Source organism: Myotis daubentonii, chromosome 15 (assembly GCF_963259705.1).
Source record: "Myotis daubentonii chromosome 15, mMyoDau2.1, whole genome shotgun sequence".
NCBI lineage: Eukaryota > Metazoa > Chordata > Mammalia > Chiroptera > Vespertilionidae > Myotis > Myotis daubentonii.
This window is the reverse complement of record NC_081854.1, coordinates 58,149,825-58,166,995: the sequence shown is the minus strand read 5'-3', so window position 1 is coordinate 58,166,995 and position 17,171 is coordinate 58,149,825. Positions and strand designations below refer to the sequence as shown.

At 55.9% G+C, this 17,171-nt stretch overlaps 1 protein-coding gene across 2 annotated transcripts in view; it reads right to left on the bottom strand.

The window, feature by feature from the left end:
* Positions 1-8,741: 8,741 nt before the first annotated feature.
* Positions 8,742-17,171, bottom strand: part of URI1 (URI1 prefoldin like chaperone) — a 31,182-nt gene continuing 22,752 nt past the window's right edge. For both annotated transcript variants that reach the window (XM_059668149.1, XM_059668150.1), the window contains exons 7-11: positions 14,621-14,786; positions 13,017-13,335; positions 11,461-11,600; positions 10,655-10,898; positions 8,742-9,474 (exon numbers count right to left, since the gene is read on the bottom strand). In XM_059668149.1, the coding sequence (XP_059524132.1) occupies positions 9,298-9,474; positions 10,655-10,898; positions 11,461-11,600; positions 13,017-13,335; positions 14,621-14,786 (1,046 nt within the window). In that variant the 3' untranslated portion in view covers positions 8,742-9,297. The remainder of the gene's footprint in view (positions 9,475-10,654; positions 10,899-11,460; positions 11,601-13,016; positions 13,336-14,620; positions 14,787-17,171) is intronic.

Here is a 17,171-nt window from a genome sequence, read left to right as displayed (position 1 = left end):
AATATTTTCATTGACTTCAGAGAGGAAGGGAGAGGGAGAGAGAAACATCCATGAGGAGAGAGAATCATGGACCGGCTGCCTCCTGCACGCCCCCCACTGGGGATGGAGCCCACAACCTGGGCCTGTGCCCTGACTGGGTATCGTGCCCTGACTGGGTATCGAACCCTGACCTCCTGGTTCCTAGGTCAATGGTCAACCACGGAGCCACGCCGCCGGGCTAGCGGCTCATGTTTAAGTGGATGGTTTTGTTTGGCCCTCGAATGACGTTGTCAATGTCCACATGGCCCTGGGCAGGAAAAGGTTCCCCGCCCCTGCCCCACACGGACGAGGAGACCCCGGGCGGAGGGGCAGAGCGGTCGGCCTGAGTCCGGAAGCAGAAGCAGAGCCGGGCCTGCTGGGCTCGCACCCCCGGGTGTGCAGGCGGGTGGGCGGAGGGTGGGCGGCGGGCGGGCGGGCAGAGGTGCTGCAGGGCAGAGTCTGCACCCCCTTCACCCTGACGCAGGGTCCCAGCCGCAGCCCCGCTCCCCCCGCCCCCGCCCACCGCCTGCTACCACGGGGATGAGGCTGACACTGGGGCTCTGCACCCCGCCCACCCCACACTGGTCCGGGTAGGTGGAGCCGCCTGGCGAGGTTTGCTGTGACATTTCAACACTAACTGACCTTCACCAGTAGGGACTTAGGACTTTCTATCACAGCGGTTCTCAACCTGTGGGTCGCGACCCCTTTGGGGGTTAAACGACCCTTTCACAGGGGTCGCCTAAGACCATCGGAAAACACATGTATAATTACATATTGTTTTTGTGATAAATCACTATGCTTTAATTATGTTCAATCTGTAACAATGAAATTGGGGGTCACCACAACATGAGGAACTGTATTACAGGGTCATGGCATTAGGAAGGTTGAGAACCACTGCTTTATCATCAGGGCTGCTCTTCTGAAATTTGCAAGATAACAAACCGACTGATAAACAATCTCCTCCCCCTTCGCAAATGCATAGATCACGGCCACAACTCCAACACAATTAAAACACGTTGTACGCCGGCCGGCGGGGCTCAGGGGCTGAGCGTCAACCTACGAACCAGGAGGTCATGGTGCGACTCCGGGTCAGGGCACAGGCCCAGGTTGCAGGCTCGATCCCCAGTGTGGGGTGTGCAGGAGGCAGCCGATCCATGATTCTCTCTCATCACTGATGTTTCTCTCTCTCTCTCTTCCTCTCCCTTCCTCTCTCTGAAATCAATAAAAATGTGTTTGTTTTTTTAAATACATTGTACATTTCAACAAAAAACGTCACTGCCCGAGGCTGTGAGCAGCACGGGGCACCCTGGCTTTGGCCCCACACCTTTTCTCAATATTGTCAACAGTTATCAGCACACAGATCTCGGGGGGCCCCAGGATGGGGGCGCAGACACTGCTGGGGACAGACAGCCGAGGCCGGGACGTGTCCCCGAGCCTCCCTGGCTCTGTCGGACCAAACTCTGGCCCAGGACCTGCATCCTGTGCTCCGGGTGCCGTACTCGCGGCCCTTCTCCACGGCCGTTCCGCGTGGTGAGTACAGCAACGCCCCGGACGCTGGGAAAGGCCCGGCCACCGCGCCCTGGCACCGACGGCGGGACGGCCGGCCGGCAGCATCGCGGGGGCGCGGGAATAAGGGCGCTTTGTGCGCCGCGAGGCCGCGTGGGCCTGTGCGTGACTAATCTGTCTCCTGCATTATTTCATTCAATCTCCTCTGACTTTATGCCTTTGACATTTTTGCTACACTCAGTAAATTTGAGTGAATAGGCAATTTTAGAGAATTTTTATAGCGCTTCGGAGAAGTCATAGGCAGGCGGGATCTTTGTTCAAAATTGAACAGTTTCAATATTTCCTTTGTCTCGGGTACAGAGTAATCTTCAGGCCAAAAAAAGAAAGAAAGAAAGAAAGAATGCTTTAACCTTAAGATGTTAGCCGTGTTTCCTGAAACAGTTCGGTTATTTTAAAAAGGAAAAGAGAAAAGGGGAAAAAAGGACAAGCGTCAGAGGGAGGAGCTGCCCGACCTGTGCCGCCGTCGCTCACAAACGGGCTCGCCTCCTGCGAGGGGACAGGCCTCTCGCCGAGTCCGGGGCGCGGAAGGTGCTGGAACAGGGGTTACGCTGAAATCGGGGGTCAGAGGGCCTCACTGGGCAGCGCCTGCTTCCTGTGACGTCGTGCGTGAGTAATGACCTCATCGCGGGCCCTTCATTTGCGGTGGGACCTGTGACCAGCCCGTGACCTGGTCTGTGGCGGAGTCTGGCCGGGCCCGGCGAGCCGGTCACTGACACCGCGGAGAGAGGCGACAGGAGATGAACCGCGGCTTGCCCAGCTGCCCTGGGGGGCGTCCTCCCGCCCTCGGCTCAGGGGACAGCGCGGCTTCCTGGTGAGAGGACTGCCCCACCTAAGCCTCTCTAACATCCTGATCCACCCCCCGCCATGGAATTCTTATTTTTCACACAGCGAGCTCCTAGTCACACGGAGGAAGCCTGAAAGGCCATGAATTGGTCTAAACAAGCTTCCAAAGAACATGGCATCCATGAAAGAGAAAAAATAAAAGAAGGAGAGGACAGTGGAAGTACTGAGGAGGAAATCACTAAGAAATTCTTCAAAAAATAATAATGATATGAGGTGGTAGGAAAAAATAGCAAATAAAGTTTCAAAACATAATAGAGAACTGAAATGCGTAAATGTGTCACAACATATATTTATAGACTGTCTAGGAGGCCCCTAGAACCATAGGAAATGCAAAAAAATTCGCTGTTAATAACTCATTCTCCAATTGCCCCCCTTAAAGATCAAACTGCCCCCTTAGGGCGTGTGCCCCACGTGGGAACCTCTGGGCTAGCAGGTGCTGGCCGCGGAGCTGTGGCTTATCCTTTTGAAAAGATTATTAAACTGTTTAAAGTAAATGGAGCCCTAGCTGGTTTGGCTCAGTGGATAGTGTGTCAGGCTGTGGACTGAAGGGTCCTGGGTTCGATTCCCGGTCAGGGCACATGCCTGGGTTGCGGGCTCAATCCCCAGTGGGGGGTGTGCAGGAGGCAGCTGATCAATGATTCTCTCTCATCACTGATGTTTCTAGCTCTCTCTCCCTCTCTCTTCCTCTCTGAAATCAATAAAAATATGTTTAAAAATAATAATAAATTAAAATGGGAACTTCCGAGGAGTCTATTGGATGGATCCGGCAGCCAGTTATGCTTACGGTGTCTGTAATATCAAATCGCTCATCACCTCACACCCCGCAGGGGGGCGAAACGCTTACGTTTAGTATCTTTGAGGTGTTTTCAAGAAACAGGGCCTCCGGATCCCTCAGGGGGGGAGGGGGGAATTCGGGGCACCTGCTGGCCTGCCCACCCTCGGCCCGGTGCCCACGTTCCGGAGCAGGACGGAGCTGGGCCATTTCCCAGACACCCCGGGGCCCTGAGGGCCCCGCGCTGTGGGCTGTGGCCTCGTGGGGAGAGCCAGCCCCCGCCACGCTCCGCACAGAGCTGAGGGCCGGGCAGGTGGTGCTGAGGTCCCTCCTTGGGGCAGCAGGGGCGGTGGAGTGCCAGTCACCAGCAGGCAGCCGCTGAGGGCAGGGGAGGGCGTGCTGGGGACAGGGGAACAGCAAGTAACGAGCTCCCCAAACGCGGGCGCCTGGCCGTGGCCCACAGACTCGGGAGCCGTCGGGCCCACACTCCGCTGCCGTCCCCCACGCGCCATGCACGCCTCCATCTCCCCGGGAACACAGGTGATGAGCGGCCAGGGCCCAGGCAACGTCCCAGACGCACTCGTCTCCGGAGACCTGGGTCTGCGACTCCTGGTCCACGGATAAACCTCGTCGCCACGTCTCCGCCTGGGACACGCGGCCCGATCGTTCCTCACGGCAGACACGGAGGCCCCTCCCGATCCCCCATCGCCACAGGCACGGGGTACGTTCAGTGCCGTGCGGGGTCTGCAGGGGCCCAGCTGCGGTGTGATCCCGCCCGCCCGCCAGCAGACGCGCCCCCCGCCCCTGCACGCACCCCCCCAGCACCGCCTGCTCCGTGGGGAAGGCTGTGCCACCTTCTGGCGCGTGGCCCATGCTCACAGAAGACATGCCCGTGGCGAGCTGGGACGGGGCCCCATTAATTTAGACTCCGATCCTGAGCAGAGGTCCTGCGGGCCTGTCTCTGCACGTTTCTAGTCGATCAGAAAGCTTCTCCATGAAAGGGCCCGCCCGCCCGCCCGGCGGGACTCAGGGGCTGCGCGACGACCTATGGCCCAGGAGGTCAGGGTTCGGTTCCCGGTCAGGGCACAGGCCCGGGTTGCGGGCTCCATCCCCAGTGGGGGGCGCGCAGGAGGCAGCCGATCACTGATGTTCTGTCTCACTGATGTTTCTATCTCTCTCTCCCCCTCTCCCTTCCTCTCTGAAATCAATTTTAAAAAGTATTTTTTGAATGAAAGGGCCGCCCTCACCGTTTTGGCTCAGTGGACAGAGCGTGGACCTGCAGACTGAAGGGTCCCCGTTTCGATTCCGGTCAAGGGCACACGCCCGGGGCTGTGGGCTCAACCCCCAGAAGGGGGCATGTCCAAGGCAGCCGATCACTGATTCTCTCTCATCGTGGATGTTTCCACCCCTCTCCCCCTCTCCCTTCCTCGCTGAAATCAATAAAAATATTTATTAATAAACGAAAAGACCCACTCTTTCCAAACGCGATTGAAAATAAGACGTCCTGCCACGTACAGAGATGGGACCAGTGTTACCACGCAGGACGGGGGACCTGCGTGTTTAGAGCCCTTGTTCCTTGCCGGTGAGGGGGGCCGCACGCTTGAGCGCCCCATGGACACGGTGACTAACCCAGACCCGGTGGGACGCCCGCCCCGGCACCCAGCCTGCCGCGCCGCACGCGCGCTCTCTCGGCCACAGCGTGAGCGCGGGGGAGCCGGTTGCCTAGGAAACCCTCCAGTCCTGGTAATTATGACTGTAACGGACTGCACACCCCACCTATAACCGAAATGAATAATAATGCTCACCAGTGACTGGCAGGCCTCCGCCGCCCTGCTCGCCACTGCCCCCTACCCGCGCTCGGGGCGAGTGACAGGCAAGCCAGGGCCTCCCCGAGAGAAACCCGCAGAGCAGCACCCCCACCCCCACCCCCACCGCGCCCCCTCCCGCCTCGGCTTCCTCCTCCAGGTCCTGAGTGCCGTTCACGCAAATTGCTGCCCGATCAATAGAGCAAAAATGAAAAGTGCTCCGTGCCCGCTAGACGGTGGGGGTGGAGCCACCTAATGGCCGTCGGTCATCTCAATTAAAAGCCATTTCATCTTGTGACATGAGCGGGTCCAAACAAGGCACTTAGGACGGTTGGCAGAGGCTGGGAGCGTGCGTGGGTGACGGCCCCCCCACCCCCGTGCGAGCCCCCACGACCCCACCGGCAGGGCTGGCTCCCGAGCAAACGGCTACAAACAACACCCCTTCCGGGGGTTCTGATCAATTAAACGGCGTGATTAGCGGACGGTCCGTTTGTCTGGGGCCGGGTCGTCCGGCCGCGGCAGTGGAAGTTCTGCCCCTGGAAGACGAGTCTGTGCAGAAATGAGAACATGGCGTTGTTTCCTGGGTTGGATTTAAAAGGCACAGCGGGAGTTGGCAGAATGCACGTATCACGGGGTTAATGTGGGCTGGGAAGCAGCGATTTGTAACACAAAAAGATCGCATCCGAGGACACGCAGCCGGCTCTCCGGCCCTGCGCCCGCCCGGCTGCCACGAACAGCAGGGGCAGCGGCCTTCGCCACCAGCAGGGCGGGCCCGTTGCCGATGCCCGCGCCAGGCTGAGCTGCGTGGGCAGGGCGTCCACCCGGCTGATGGAGGCAGGATGGGTGTTTCCCGGAAGGAGTCTGGCCCTGGACACTCAGGCCCCACAACATCCAGGTTCTGTCCAGTCCAAGCATTTTATTTTTATTTCTATTTTTTAAATATATTGTTATTGATCTCAGAGAGGAAAGGAGAGGGAGAGAAAGAAACATCAATGATGAGAGAGAACATTGACTGGCTGCCTCCTGCACACCCCACACTGGGGATGGAGCCCGCACCCCGGGCCTGTGCCCTGACCGGGAATCCAACCGTGACCTCCTGGTTCATAGGTTGACACTGAACCCCTGGGCCCCGCCGGCGGGGCAGTCTGGGCATTTTAAACTTGCCGTTCAGGGGCTCAGAAGAAAAAGGAATACCCGCGCGTTGCTGAAGCTGTAGACTGGGATCCCCGAGACCGAGGGTGTGAGGAGTAGACGGGGCACCAGCACCCCTGGGTTAGGGGTGTCCCGGGAGTCAACCGAGAGGTTCAGGCAACAGGGTCCAGCCTTGGGCTCCATGAAGACCACGGAACGAGGCATGAGGACGGTGCCAGAAGGACGGGCACAGCACTGCCCACGGTCGGGAACACGGCGGGAAACGTGCTTCTACCTGCGGGGGGAGCAGGGGGCCGGGTAAGTGCAGGCCAGGCCCAGCTGGGGGCGGACGTGAGACACGGTCGCGGCCTGCACACACGCAGGCCGGCCAGGCCACGGGCTCCAGGACCGGCCTCGGCCCCGAGCCGCGGGAGGCTGCGCAGAACGAGACGCGAGCGTTTTCGGAGAACACTCAGGCAGGACGGACACCCGGGTCAAAGGGCGCGGTGAGAGGGTCCTGAAGCCCCGCCTCTCCCCGAGGCAGCGCTGCGAACCTCAGCACGAGAAGGAACCCGGCGCGGGGAGACGGGCTACCGCGGAACAGCCCTCCGTTCGGACCCCGGGCGTGACGGGGAGAGGCACTGGCTCTGGGACAGGCTCCCCACAACGCACACCCAGGCGAACCGTCAGGACGCACTGGGCGAACCCAGAGAGAGAGACAGTCTATGAAATCCCTCGGGGCCACGGGAACGAGGACCTGAGAAAGGGCCCCAGGGTGGGACAGAGACGTGGACGGAGACGGGAGTGGGTGGCAGGGAGGCTTCTCTCATCATCTTTTCACGGAGCTGTGACTCCTAGAACCACAGTCTCCCCCAGATAAACCATGAAAACAGAACCAAGGTGTGGAGCAAACCCAGATGACAAGTGACTCACCATCGCCCTGGCCGGTGTGCTCAGGGGTTAGTGTCGGCATTCGGACCAAGGGCTGGTGGGCTCAGTTCCTGGTCAGGGCCCCGCTCAGGGCACCTGCGGGAGGCAGCCAGTCGATGTCTCTCTCACATCGATGTTTCTCTCTCTACTCCTCCCTCCCCCCTTCCCTTCTACTCTAGAAATCAACAGGAAAAATATCCTCGGGTGAAGATTTTTAAAAAAATTTTTTAAACAAAAAAACAAATGACTCACAATCACAGGAAAGGCTGGGAAAGGAAGGAACGAACCTAAGTCCCATGGAAAAGGTTCTCGGGTGCCCCATCCAGTGTAGTGTTGTTAATAAATGGATTTCTGCCCCGGCCGGTTTGGCTCAGTGGGTAGAGCATCAGCCTGTGGACTGAAGGGTCCTGGGTGATTCCAGTCCAGGGCACATGCCCAGGTTGCAGGTTCGGTCCCCAGTGTGTGCAGGAGGCAGCCGATCCATGATTCTCTCTCATCACTGATGTTTCCATCTCCTTGTCCCCTCTCTTTTCCTCTCTGAAATAAAGACATATTTTTTAAAAATAAAGTAAAATAATAATAAATGGATTTCTGCCGGGCAGAGAGGGGCACCATGAACCCGCACTTGGTGTGCGCTACAGTTTAGGAGTGAGTTCGCTGCAGGATGAGCTTCTGGGGCATTCTCCCCAAAAGCGCAGCCGCGCTCGGTGGCAGACAAAAACGAGGAACTGCCCGCAGACGCCTAGAACTCGGTAAACGCATCGGGGTCGAGGGTGACGGGGAAACGGGTGGCGCCGTGGGGCTGGCGGAGACCCTGGTGGGGACAGGAGCACACGCGGGGCCCCATCTACTGTGACAAGTGACAGACCGCGAGGCCAGGAGGCTGGAGACAAGGCAGGGGCACGGAGGCTAGTTCACGGCCCCGCTGACTCCCATGGGGCGCACGCAGCCCCCACGGGCCGCCCAGCCGGCCGCCCAGCCCCCAGCAGCTGCCAGAGCTCCGCCAGGCACCTCCGAGGGCACCGCTGTCCTGGTTGGGTTTCGGGTTTTGTGGGGGGTGGGCGGAGGCCAAGTCGCTCAGGATTTAGTAAAGAGCACAGCCCCTGCGCCACCCTCGGCGTGTGGGACTCGGCTCAGGCCCGTTAAAGCGCATCTTCACGAGCTCTTCGTGCCGCTGCTCCAGTTACAAACACTCCTCTTTTCTAGGACATAACTTCACTTTGTTTAAGCAAGAATTCATTAAAGGAGCTATAAATAGCCTTCAGACACAGCCGTGAATAGGGGACGGGCATTGACGGCTTGTTTTAGGAGAGCAGGATGCTTTTAAAAGCCACATGTTGGCATCAAGCTGAGGATTTACACGTGCGACACAATTTTCTATTAGAGTACGTTTCTGCATTTTAAGTTTTGCTAAAAGTAAATATGACATTTCGATTCATCCTTAGAGAATGAAGGGTTGGGAAGACCAGGACATAAAATTTCTTATTTTAAAATCGTGTTGATCATGAAGACATGCTCTTTCCCCCCCAAATACAGCACCCGTTAGTTACACTGCACACGCGGAGGCTGCCCGGGGCCGCGAGGGCGAGGGCGGCTGGCGGTGCTCGCAGCGCGTGCATAAATCAGCCATTTCCACTCGCAGCTCTGAGTCATAAAGTCCACAGCATTTTCGAGACCAAGTTTCATAAAATTTTTACTTAAAAAAAAGAAAAAGTTTTACAAAATCCCATTCTTCCAACCAAGAAACCTGCCCACAGGCCACGGGAGCTTCTGCCGAGGACAGCGGCAGCCCGGGGTTAAAGGGCACCTCGCTGCAGAGCCCACCAGAAGGTTTCTTAAAGGGCCTTTCAAAGGCTGAAGCAGGAACAGAACTGCTGGGTCTGAATCTTACGTTTCTGCCACATGGTCCACGCGGTGTGCACATCACAGCCGGCACGGAACCGCCTGCGTTTAGTTCAAACACCAACCACGCCCAGGAACAACCTCTGAGAAGCGATCCGAGAGCCGTGGCATCAGAGGCAGCAGCGGGGTCGCCGGTGCCGGAGGACGACGAGCAAGCGGACTGGGAAGCCCTGGGCTCACTCGGATCCTCATCTCCACCGACGAAGAGGAGAATCTGCTTCCAAATTAACTGAGGACACCTCCTTCCACTCTCCGAGGAGCCATCAGCGGTACGAACTCTAGACGATGCAGCACGAGGTTGCAGGCCGCAAGCGCCCACCGCCTGGCAGCCTAGGTCCTCTGCTGCAGCCTGGCGGCTTTGAACTTGGACACCCGCTTGGTGACCTCCGACCCTTCTGACGGGACTTCTCTCCGCTCAGGGATCGTGGGCAGCACAGGGTGGACCGTGGCTGGGTGCGGGGTGAGGCAGGGCGACAATTCTTTCTCTATTACAGTTCCAGAAAACGCCTACAAGACAAACGCCGGAGTGTGGTAACAAAACGCAAGAAAGCTGCCACACAATCCTTTATCCTGTATTAGTCAATGACACATTTCTTTTCATTAAAAGTAAATTCACAAGATTTCTGGATTAAAAAACATCAAAATACAAATTGCTCAGAGAAATCAAATGCCATTACAACATCTTAATCACACCACCAAGTGGAAGTCCACTCTGACAGCTCACACGGCGCGGGGCCCGGCCCACAGGCACTCGGTCTCGCAGCAGCGACAGCTTGACGTGGCGTCCGCTCGTGCACTTACGGGTATCGCGCTGTGTCTCGCCTCAACTTTGTGTAAGAGTGGAACCTGAAAAGTAACACCGCTGCCCGGCCAGCGTGGCTCAGAGGTTGAGCATCGACCTATGAGCCAGGGGGTCTCTCATCACTGATGTCTCTCTCTCCCTCTCCCTTCCTGAAATCAATAAAAATGTATCTATTTTTAGTGACAACACTGACACCGGTGGGATGAGCGCTGGCCTCAGCATTCGCTACGACTGACCGTGCAGCAGACCCGAAGGCCCCGGCGTCTGCTGGGCCGCCTGGCACGCGAGCTCCACTGGAGCCACAGGACTGAGCACAAACGCGGGCACACACCAGCCCGTCTTCAGCCTGACCGCTTGACAGGGAGATCGATAAAGACCAAGTTGTTACGAATCTTTTTAAAGATTTCTGGTGTTTGGAGCCTCCCCCTGGCATCTCCTAAGAACTCCTGTGCACACTGAAACGGACAAACTTTCACGCACAGTTTGCTTACCTTGCAAGCCAGGGTCCAAGTTAGTGAAGACCAGGTAGCACTTAAATGACAATTTGTAAAAGCACTATTCATCAAACAAGCACAAGCCTGGACCTGACTAGGTCCTGTGAGTGTGAGTAAACATACAAAGCTAAGCTACAAGGTGAACACTGCCGTTACCCAGTTTAACTTCAATAATAAATACATAAAACAGTCATTTAAAGGCAATGAAACGAACGACTGATAGACCAGACCTGGGAGACAGCACAAGAGCACGGCCGCTTAGAGAAACACGTTCCGCCCCCAGGAACATGTGGACAGGGACAGGGAGCGAGGGCCCTGAAGGCCGCGGCCACCACCGGCCCCCCAGGAATCGCCAAGGACACCACGTGACACGAGTGAGACACTCACACACCTCGAGCGTCCCGGGCGCGGGCGAGAGCGCCTCTGGAAGCGGCTCCGGCTCCTCCTCCAAGATGCTCTCGCCGGCGTCGCTGCCCAGGGCGTCCTCGCAGCTGACGCTCCGCAGGAGCCCGCGGCGCTCCTCGCACTCGGCGCTGCCCTCGCTGGTGTCGCTGCACACGCTGTCCTCGCGGCTGCGGGACTTCAGGATGGACTTCCGGGGGACGTACGCCCCGTTCACCAGGTCCACGAAGACCCTGCGGCCACAGCACACCCCGCTGAGGCCGCACACCGACACGCGGCCCCGCGTGTGTGAGACCGGCTCCAGAAATCAGCCTGACGTGTTTTACTCAAACGTGGACCTAACGTTTTCACCATCAAAATAACCGTGTAGCCTCAAAGGACTATTTCCTGCTTTTGAAACTGTGACCTGGGGCCAATGGAACACAGCCCTTCACTACGAACACGTTCTGGGCGACAGCCGCTTCATCTGCCGAAACCCCACCCATAACTGCGGCCTACCTGGGAGGCAGGCAGCAGCCTTTGCCATTTCCAGAACATGGGCCGTGCCGACCGTCAGGCAGTGCCGGCACCAGGCCCAGCCCACGGGACACACCTCCATTTCTAAAAGTTCCAGACACGTGGTTTGACTAGATCCATCGGGAACGTTTTAAAGTGCTGGCCAGGAGGGGAGGGGAAGTGAGCGCACGCCCAGGCTCTGGACTGGACCGTGGTGGCCGGGCAGCTGCCCGGGGACGCCTCGGGGCCCTGCAGAGGCTGGTGCAGGCGGGGCCCGCCCACCTGGCGGGGCCCGCCCACCTGTAGATGTCCGCAGGGGTCCTGATCGTGGGCAGCTCCGGGGCCGGGTGGCCACCACAGCTGTTCCTTCGCTTCCGTTTGGCTTCTTCCTTCTTCTCACTGAATTTTAAGGTGGTGTTTTTCCCAGTGTTGATTCGAACCTAAAACGTTCACAGCAAAAAATGACAATCCTCCCGAGCAATTAAGTCTAAGCCAAACAAAACCAACGCCCTCAGCACTGACAGCAGCGGGGCCGCCTGTGCTTCCCGCACGGAAGCGAGGTGCGGCGTGAGACGCGGTCAGACACCCCCTCCACTCCCCGCCCCCCCCCCCCCCACCCCGCAGGCGCACAGCACTGAGCTACCTCACCAGCGACCACTCCAGGCCCCAGGGCCTCCGCTTTCATATCGAAAGCAAAAGACAGACCCTTGAACAACACGGGTCCGAACGGGCAGGGCCACTCGTCCATGATGCTTTGGGTAAATACACTGAAAACCAAGACGGACCTGCTCAGGGCTCTGTCCTTCGGTGCCCGCTCGGCACCCTGCACTGTCCCGTGAACAACACCCCCAACACCCTGCACAGCCCTCACTCCTCCCGCGCCGTCCGGCTGCAAGTACGAGAAATGCAAGGCCCAAGGAATCACAAAGCGCACTTCCTTTCTGACCAATCAGCCCTTTTTCCCGCGGAATTCAGTAAGTGCTCCCTTCAGTCTGCAGTATTAGAGCATTAAAAAGCAGATAATTATTTCCCTTCACATTAGAGCAGGGATAACTTAAGGGACCTGAGAAATATCAAATATGTTTTAAACATGTTTCATTAAATAATCATCACAGGCACGTGGGACGGAAAGCAGCCCTGCAGGGACAGGAGGGGGAGGGGCGCTACGCCGAGAGCAGCCGTGGTCTCCGGGCCGTGTCCTGGAGGAGGACAATGAGGAAGGAGTGCGGGGCGGGGGGCAGGGGTGGCGCAAGGTGGCCTGTCCTTCTCCCGGAGCCCAGCCTCCCGACCGAACTGCCCCAGGGCAGGGTGGCTGCACAGCCGTCTGTGGCTGCTAAAGAGAAGCTCTAACCCCAGCTCTAAATGCCAAGATTCTGGAGTCATGATTGCCCACAGATGTTTATATTTACTTTGTCAGAAAAGAGACTAATTTTTACTTCCTCCTACATTTTTCCTTCTTGCTCATGATGTTCCTATTCATTTTATGCCAGCCGCACAGAAACGACAACCTGGTATAATTTAAAACTTAACTAATGCAGTCACTTTCAAACCCCCTCCACACACCAAGTGCCCACCATACAACTCACTCTGGGATTCCCGAGGGAGCCGTGATGAGGGACGGGGGGGGCGGCAGCGGTCGCCTGGAACCGACCCCTCCCGGCACCCCCCATCCAATCCACTGCAGAGACCCGTGGCCCGATGCGTGCTAACGACTCAGGCTTTTCCCCCTTTTTCTTTTTCAATAAATTGATCAGAACCAGGGACAAGAGACAGTCTTGTTTGGCACCATGAACATCGGTCGCTGCGAAGACCGTGTCTTAGGAGACCCGACAGGAGTAAAGGTGCAGCACACCCACCCGCTTGGGTTCGACGGTGTGAGAGAAGTGTATGGTCGGCACAGAGCTGGCCTCTGGCCCAAGAGCATCGTCGTCGTCACCATCCTCGTCCTCATCACTGAGGGGGCAACGAGAGCCGTTCACAGCGCAGCCCGGCCCGCGGAGCAGCTCCGCAATGGCGGCGTCCGCGGGCCGACAGCTGGGAGCCGCGGCCTCGGCCGCTGGATGCGTCCCGTTCCCGTGTCCGTTCACGTGTCCGTTCACACGTGTGCTGGCGTCTTCCTTCTCCTCTTCGGAAGACGCTGTGTCTTCTCCGTTCGCAGTCACAGTGGGGGGCTGACTAGCAGAGAAAAGGGGAGAAGAGCCAGTGGAACACACACTAGTGTCTTACGTTTTCTCATTTCCGTTCACGTCGATGGGTCGAATTTAAGATTTCGAATAGGATACTTTTTAACTAGAATTCTAGGTCAACAAAAATTTTCTGAAATAAACAGAAACACATTAGTCCCTCTGCTGATTCTGTGTACTGTGGTTATTCAAACAAAAGTACAACAGAGTACATGATTTTTCTAATCTTTGCAAAGAGAACGCTGGCCATACAAAATACAAGCACAATATAAATAACACGACCAGAAATTTGTAAGAAATTCAAAGGATTCTGTATCTCTGTTTCAAGATCAGAAACTAAAGCCACAGAACATGAACACTCTTATCTTCTGTTTCTACATTTATAAGCATGTGTTACGATTTTTAAAAATAATGTATACATGTGCACACAACTTTATTCATATACATACATGCATGCATTTTTCATGCTTCATTGTACACAGGATTGGAGGACCTTACAAAAATAACAAAACCCGAAGTGCAATGGGACTGAAATGCCATGATGCAAAAAAGAGAGATCATGACCAAGAACACCACTAAACAGATTTAAAAATGAAACACTATCAGTTAATCAAAAATGCCTGAGTGCAGAGGAGGGGGAGGAAATCTATCCTTTCTGCGCCATTTTACACGGAGACGAGGCACTGCCTATGGCACATCACCGAAGCACAGCAGCCGGGAGCCTGCGTGGGGAGACGCCCAGGAGCCCGGCAGCCGGTGCCACGCCTTCTCCCCGCAGGGGATGCTCATGGAGCGGACTCCTGCCCCGTCACAAACTGCCCGCAACCACAGAAGTGCGCAAAGAAAGCGGAGACCCGTCCCGGCAACACACACACTCAGCGCGTTTCCTCTTTAACAAGTTATTCAACAAAAAAAAACACGTATGAGCTCTAACCGGTTTGGCTCAGTGGCTAGAGCGTTGGCCTTCGGACTGAAGGGTCCCAGGTTGGATTCTGGTCAAGGGCATGTACCTTGGTTGCGGGCACATCCCCAGTAGGGAGTGTGCAGGAGGCAGCTGATCGATGCTTCTCTCTCATCAGTATTTCTAACTCTCTATCCCTCTCCCTTCCTCTCTGTAAAAAATCAATAAAATATACATATATTTTTAAATGTAATATATGATATCCATACTTCCGTGCGCGGCCTGTGTCCCCGAGGAGCACACGCTCTCTCACCCAGGAGGAGGGTGGCGAGGAGCTGAGTGGAGGAAGCTCCGGGGGAGGGGCCGCTGTCAGTACCTCTCAAGTTCGCCCAGCAGCTCCTCCTGTCGCTCCAGCTCTTCCAGCCGAGCCCACAGCTCCTGGTCCGCGAGCAGATCCTTGGATTCAACATTTGCAAAATCCGCTTCAAAACTATTTGAAGTTTTGGGCTTGGAGTGAGGTTTATGAGCAATTCGGTGTTTTGCTATTTTTCGAAAAAGGAAAGACAAGGCTGTTAACACCGACATCACAAAGGCCCAAACCTGGACTTGGTGGGGCTTTCCCAGGAGGCGAGGGGACGCCGAGACGGGGGCGTGCTCACATGGGGCCCGGGGGCCACAGCACCGCCCCCGGAGAGGGTGTCAGGGGGGGACGCTGAGACCGGGGCGTGCTCACATGGGGCCCAGGGGCCACAGCACCGCCCCCGGAGAGGGTGTCGGGGGGGACGCTGAGACCGGGGCGTGCTCACATGGGGCCCAGGGGCCACAGCACCGCCCCCGGAGAGGGTGTCGGGGGGGACGCTGAGACCGGGGCGTGCTCACATGGGGCCCAGGGGCCACAGCACCGCCCCCAGAGAGGGTGTCAGGAGGGCAGCGTGGGCTGCCCGGACCGCTGCCTCAGAAGCGGCTTAGCAAGAGCCCAGCGACTGGCACGTTCAGGTGGGGAAGAGCTGCACCATGGCTCACAGCCCGCCCTCCTTATCGCACAAAATTCAACACCAGTGCGACCTGCCTCCGTCCCACGGCGGAGGCCGCAGTTACTAAAGCTCCACGTTCCAGCATCGCAGGCACCTCCACGCGAGGCACGGAGAGCCTGATGCCCTCAGGGAACCCACGGAGTGCACCCCGACAGCTGTACTACGATTTATATATGAACACGGCTCCTTTCTAAATTGCCGTCTCTTATTTGTAATCCTCTGTGAGGGCAGGAGATAGAAAAAATCTGAACTCAAACCTATCTGCTCTTCATTTGAAAAACAAAAACAGTTTTATTATAAAGCAAATTAAGCCTTTGGAGGAAACCAGGAGAAGGTCTAAAAGGCGGTTATGATACAGAAAATACCGAAATCATGCTTCACAGCCTATGCTCTGTAACTGTTGCTGATAAAACAGCATTAACAAGTTTTACGTCTCAGACTGTACGATACATACATCTCATTGGCCACAAAGTCATCACCCGTCTTTCTGCTCTTTAACTTGAACACGCGTCTCCTTAATTTCACCTGCTAACTCAGTGGTTCTCAACCTTCCTAATGCAGCGACCTTTTAACCCCTAGAGTGCCGGGGAGAGCGATTGTGCTCCTCCTGTCTTTCGCCAAAAGTGCCGGGAGCACTATCAAAGCTTTGAAATATAAAAAAAATTATATTAAAAAAATAAATTTAAAAAAAAAGCCCTGGCCAGTTTGGCTCAGTGGATAGAGCATCAGCCTGTGGACTCAAGGGTCCCAGATTCGATTCTGGTCAAGGGCATGTACCTTGATTGCAGGCACATCCCCAGTGGGGAGTGTGCAGGATGCAGCTGATCAATGTTTCTCTCTCATCAATGTTTCTAACTCTCTATCCCTCTCCCTTCCTCTCTGTAAAAAATAAATAAAATATATTAAAGAAAAAAAAAAAAAAGCTTTGAAATGGCATCCAGTTCTAAGTATGCTTTATTTTTTTTTATCTTTAAATTCTTTATTAGTTAAGGAATTACAAATGTGTCCTCATTCCCCCCCATAAACCCCCATTCTAAGTCTGCTTTTATTAGTGATGATGATATTGCTAAATATGTTAATGTAGTAAAGGTTTCCTAAAGTTTTTGAATATGTAACTTCATTTACTTGCAATTCATAATTTTTTTCCTAAACTGCTGTAAAATTAGCAAAAATGCCCTGGCAATTTTAGCATAGTTCCTAGGATATTGGTTGGCGCTCAAAGGGTTAATACAGTTCCTCATGTTGTGACCCCCAACCATAAAATTATTTTCGTTGCTACTTCATAAGTGTAATGTTGCTACTGTGATGAATCATAATGTAAATATCTGATATGCAGGAGGGTCTTAGGCGACCCCTGTGAAAGGGTCGTTTGACCCCCAAAGGCGTCGCGACCCACAGGTTGAGAACCACTGTGCTAAATGAACCTGTGAGGCCACGGCAATAGCAATGGTGTGGCTTCTAAAATCACCACTATTTCAACCAATAAATTCTCTCCAGAGTTAACTGCTAACGTATAAACATCAAAATAAATGTTGAAAGTAACAGCTTCGACAGTCATGAAGTGTAAGCCATCTCCACGCGGGTTTACAAGGCTCGCTGTGGACCAGTTCCCCGCGGGCGGCACCTCGCCCTGCAGAAGGGACCCCCCACTCGTGGCCGCCCTGGCAAGACGAGACGCGGGGAAGGCCCCGCAGCTCCACGTGAGGCTCGAGGTGCTCAGGCCACACGCCTTCCTTCTTCCCAGCACAGCCTGGCCGGCCAGCCTCCAGGGAGGACAGCGACGGGAAGGCCCACGTGGCTGCCCTGAGGTCAGAGAGCATCAGGGCAGAGCTGAGGGTGCGGCTCCTTAAGGAACCGAAGAAAGCCACGTGACCTCACTAGGGAGCTCGGTCA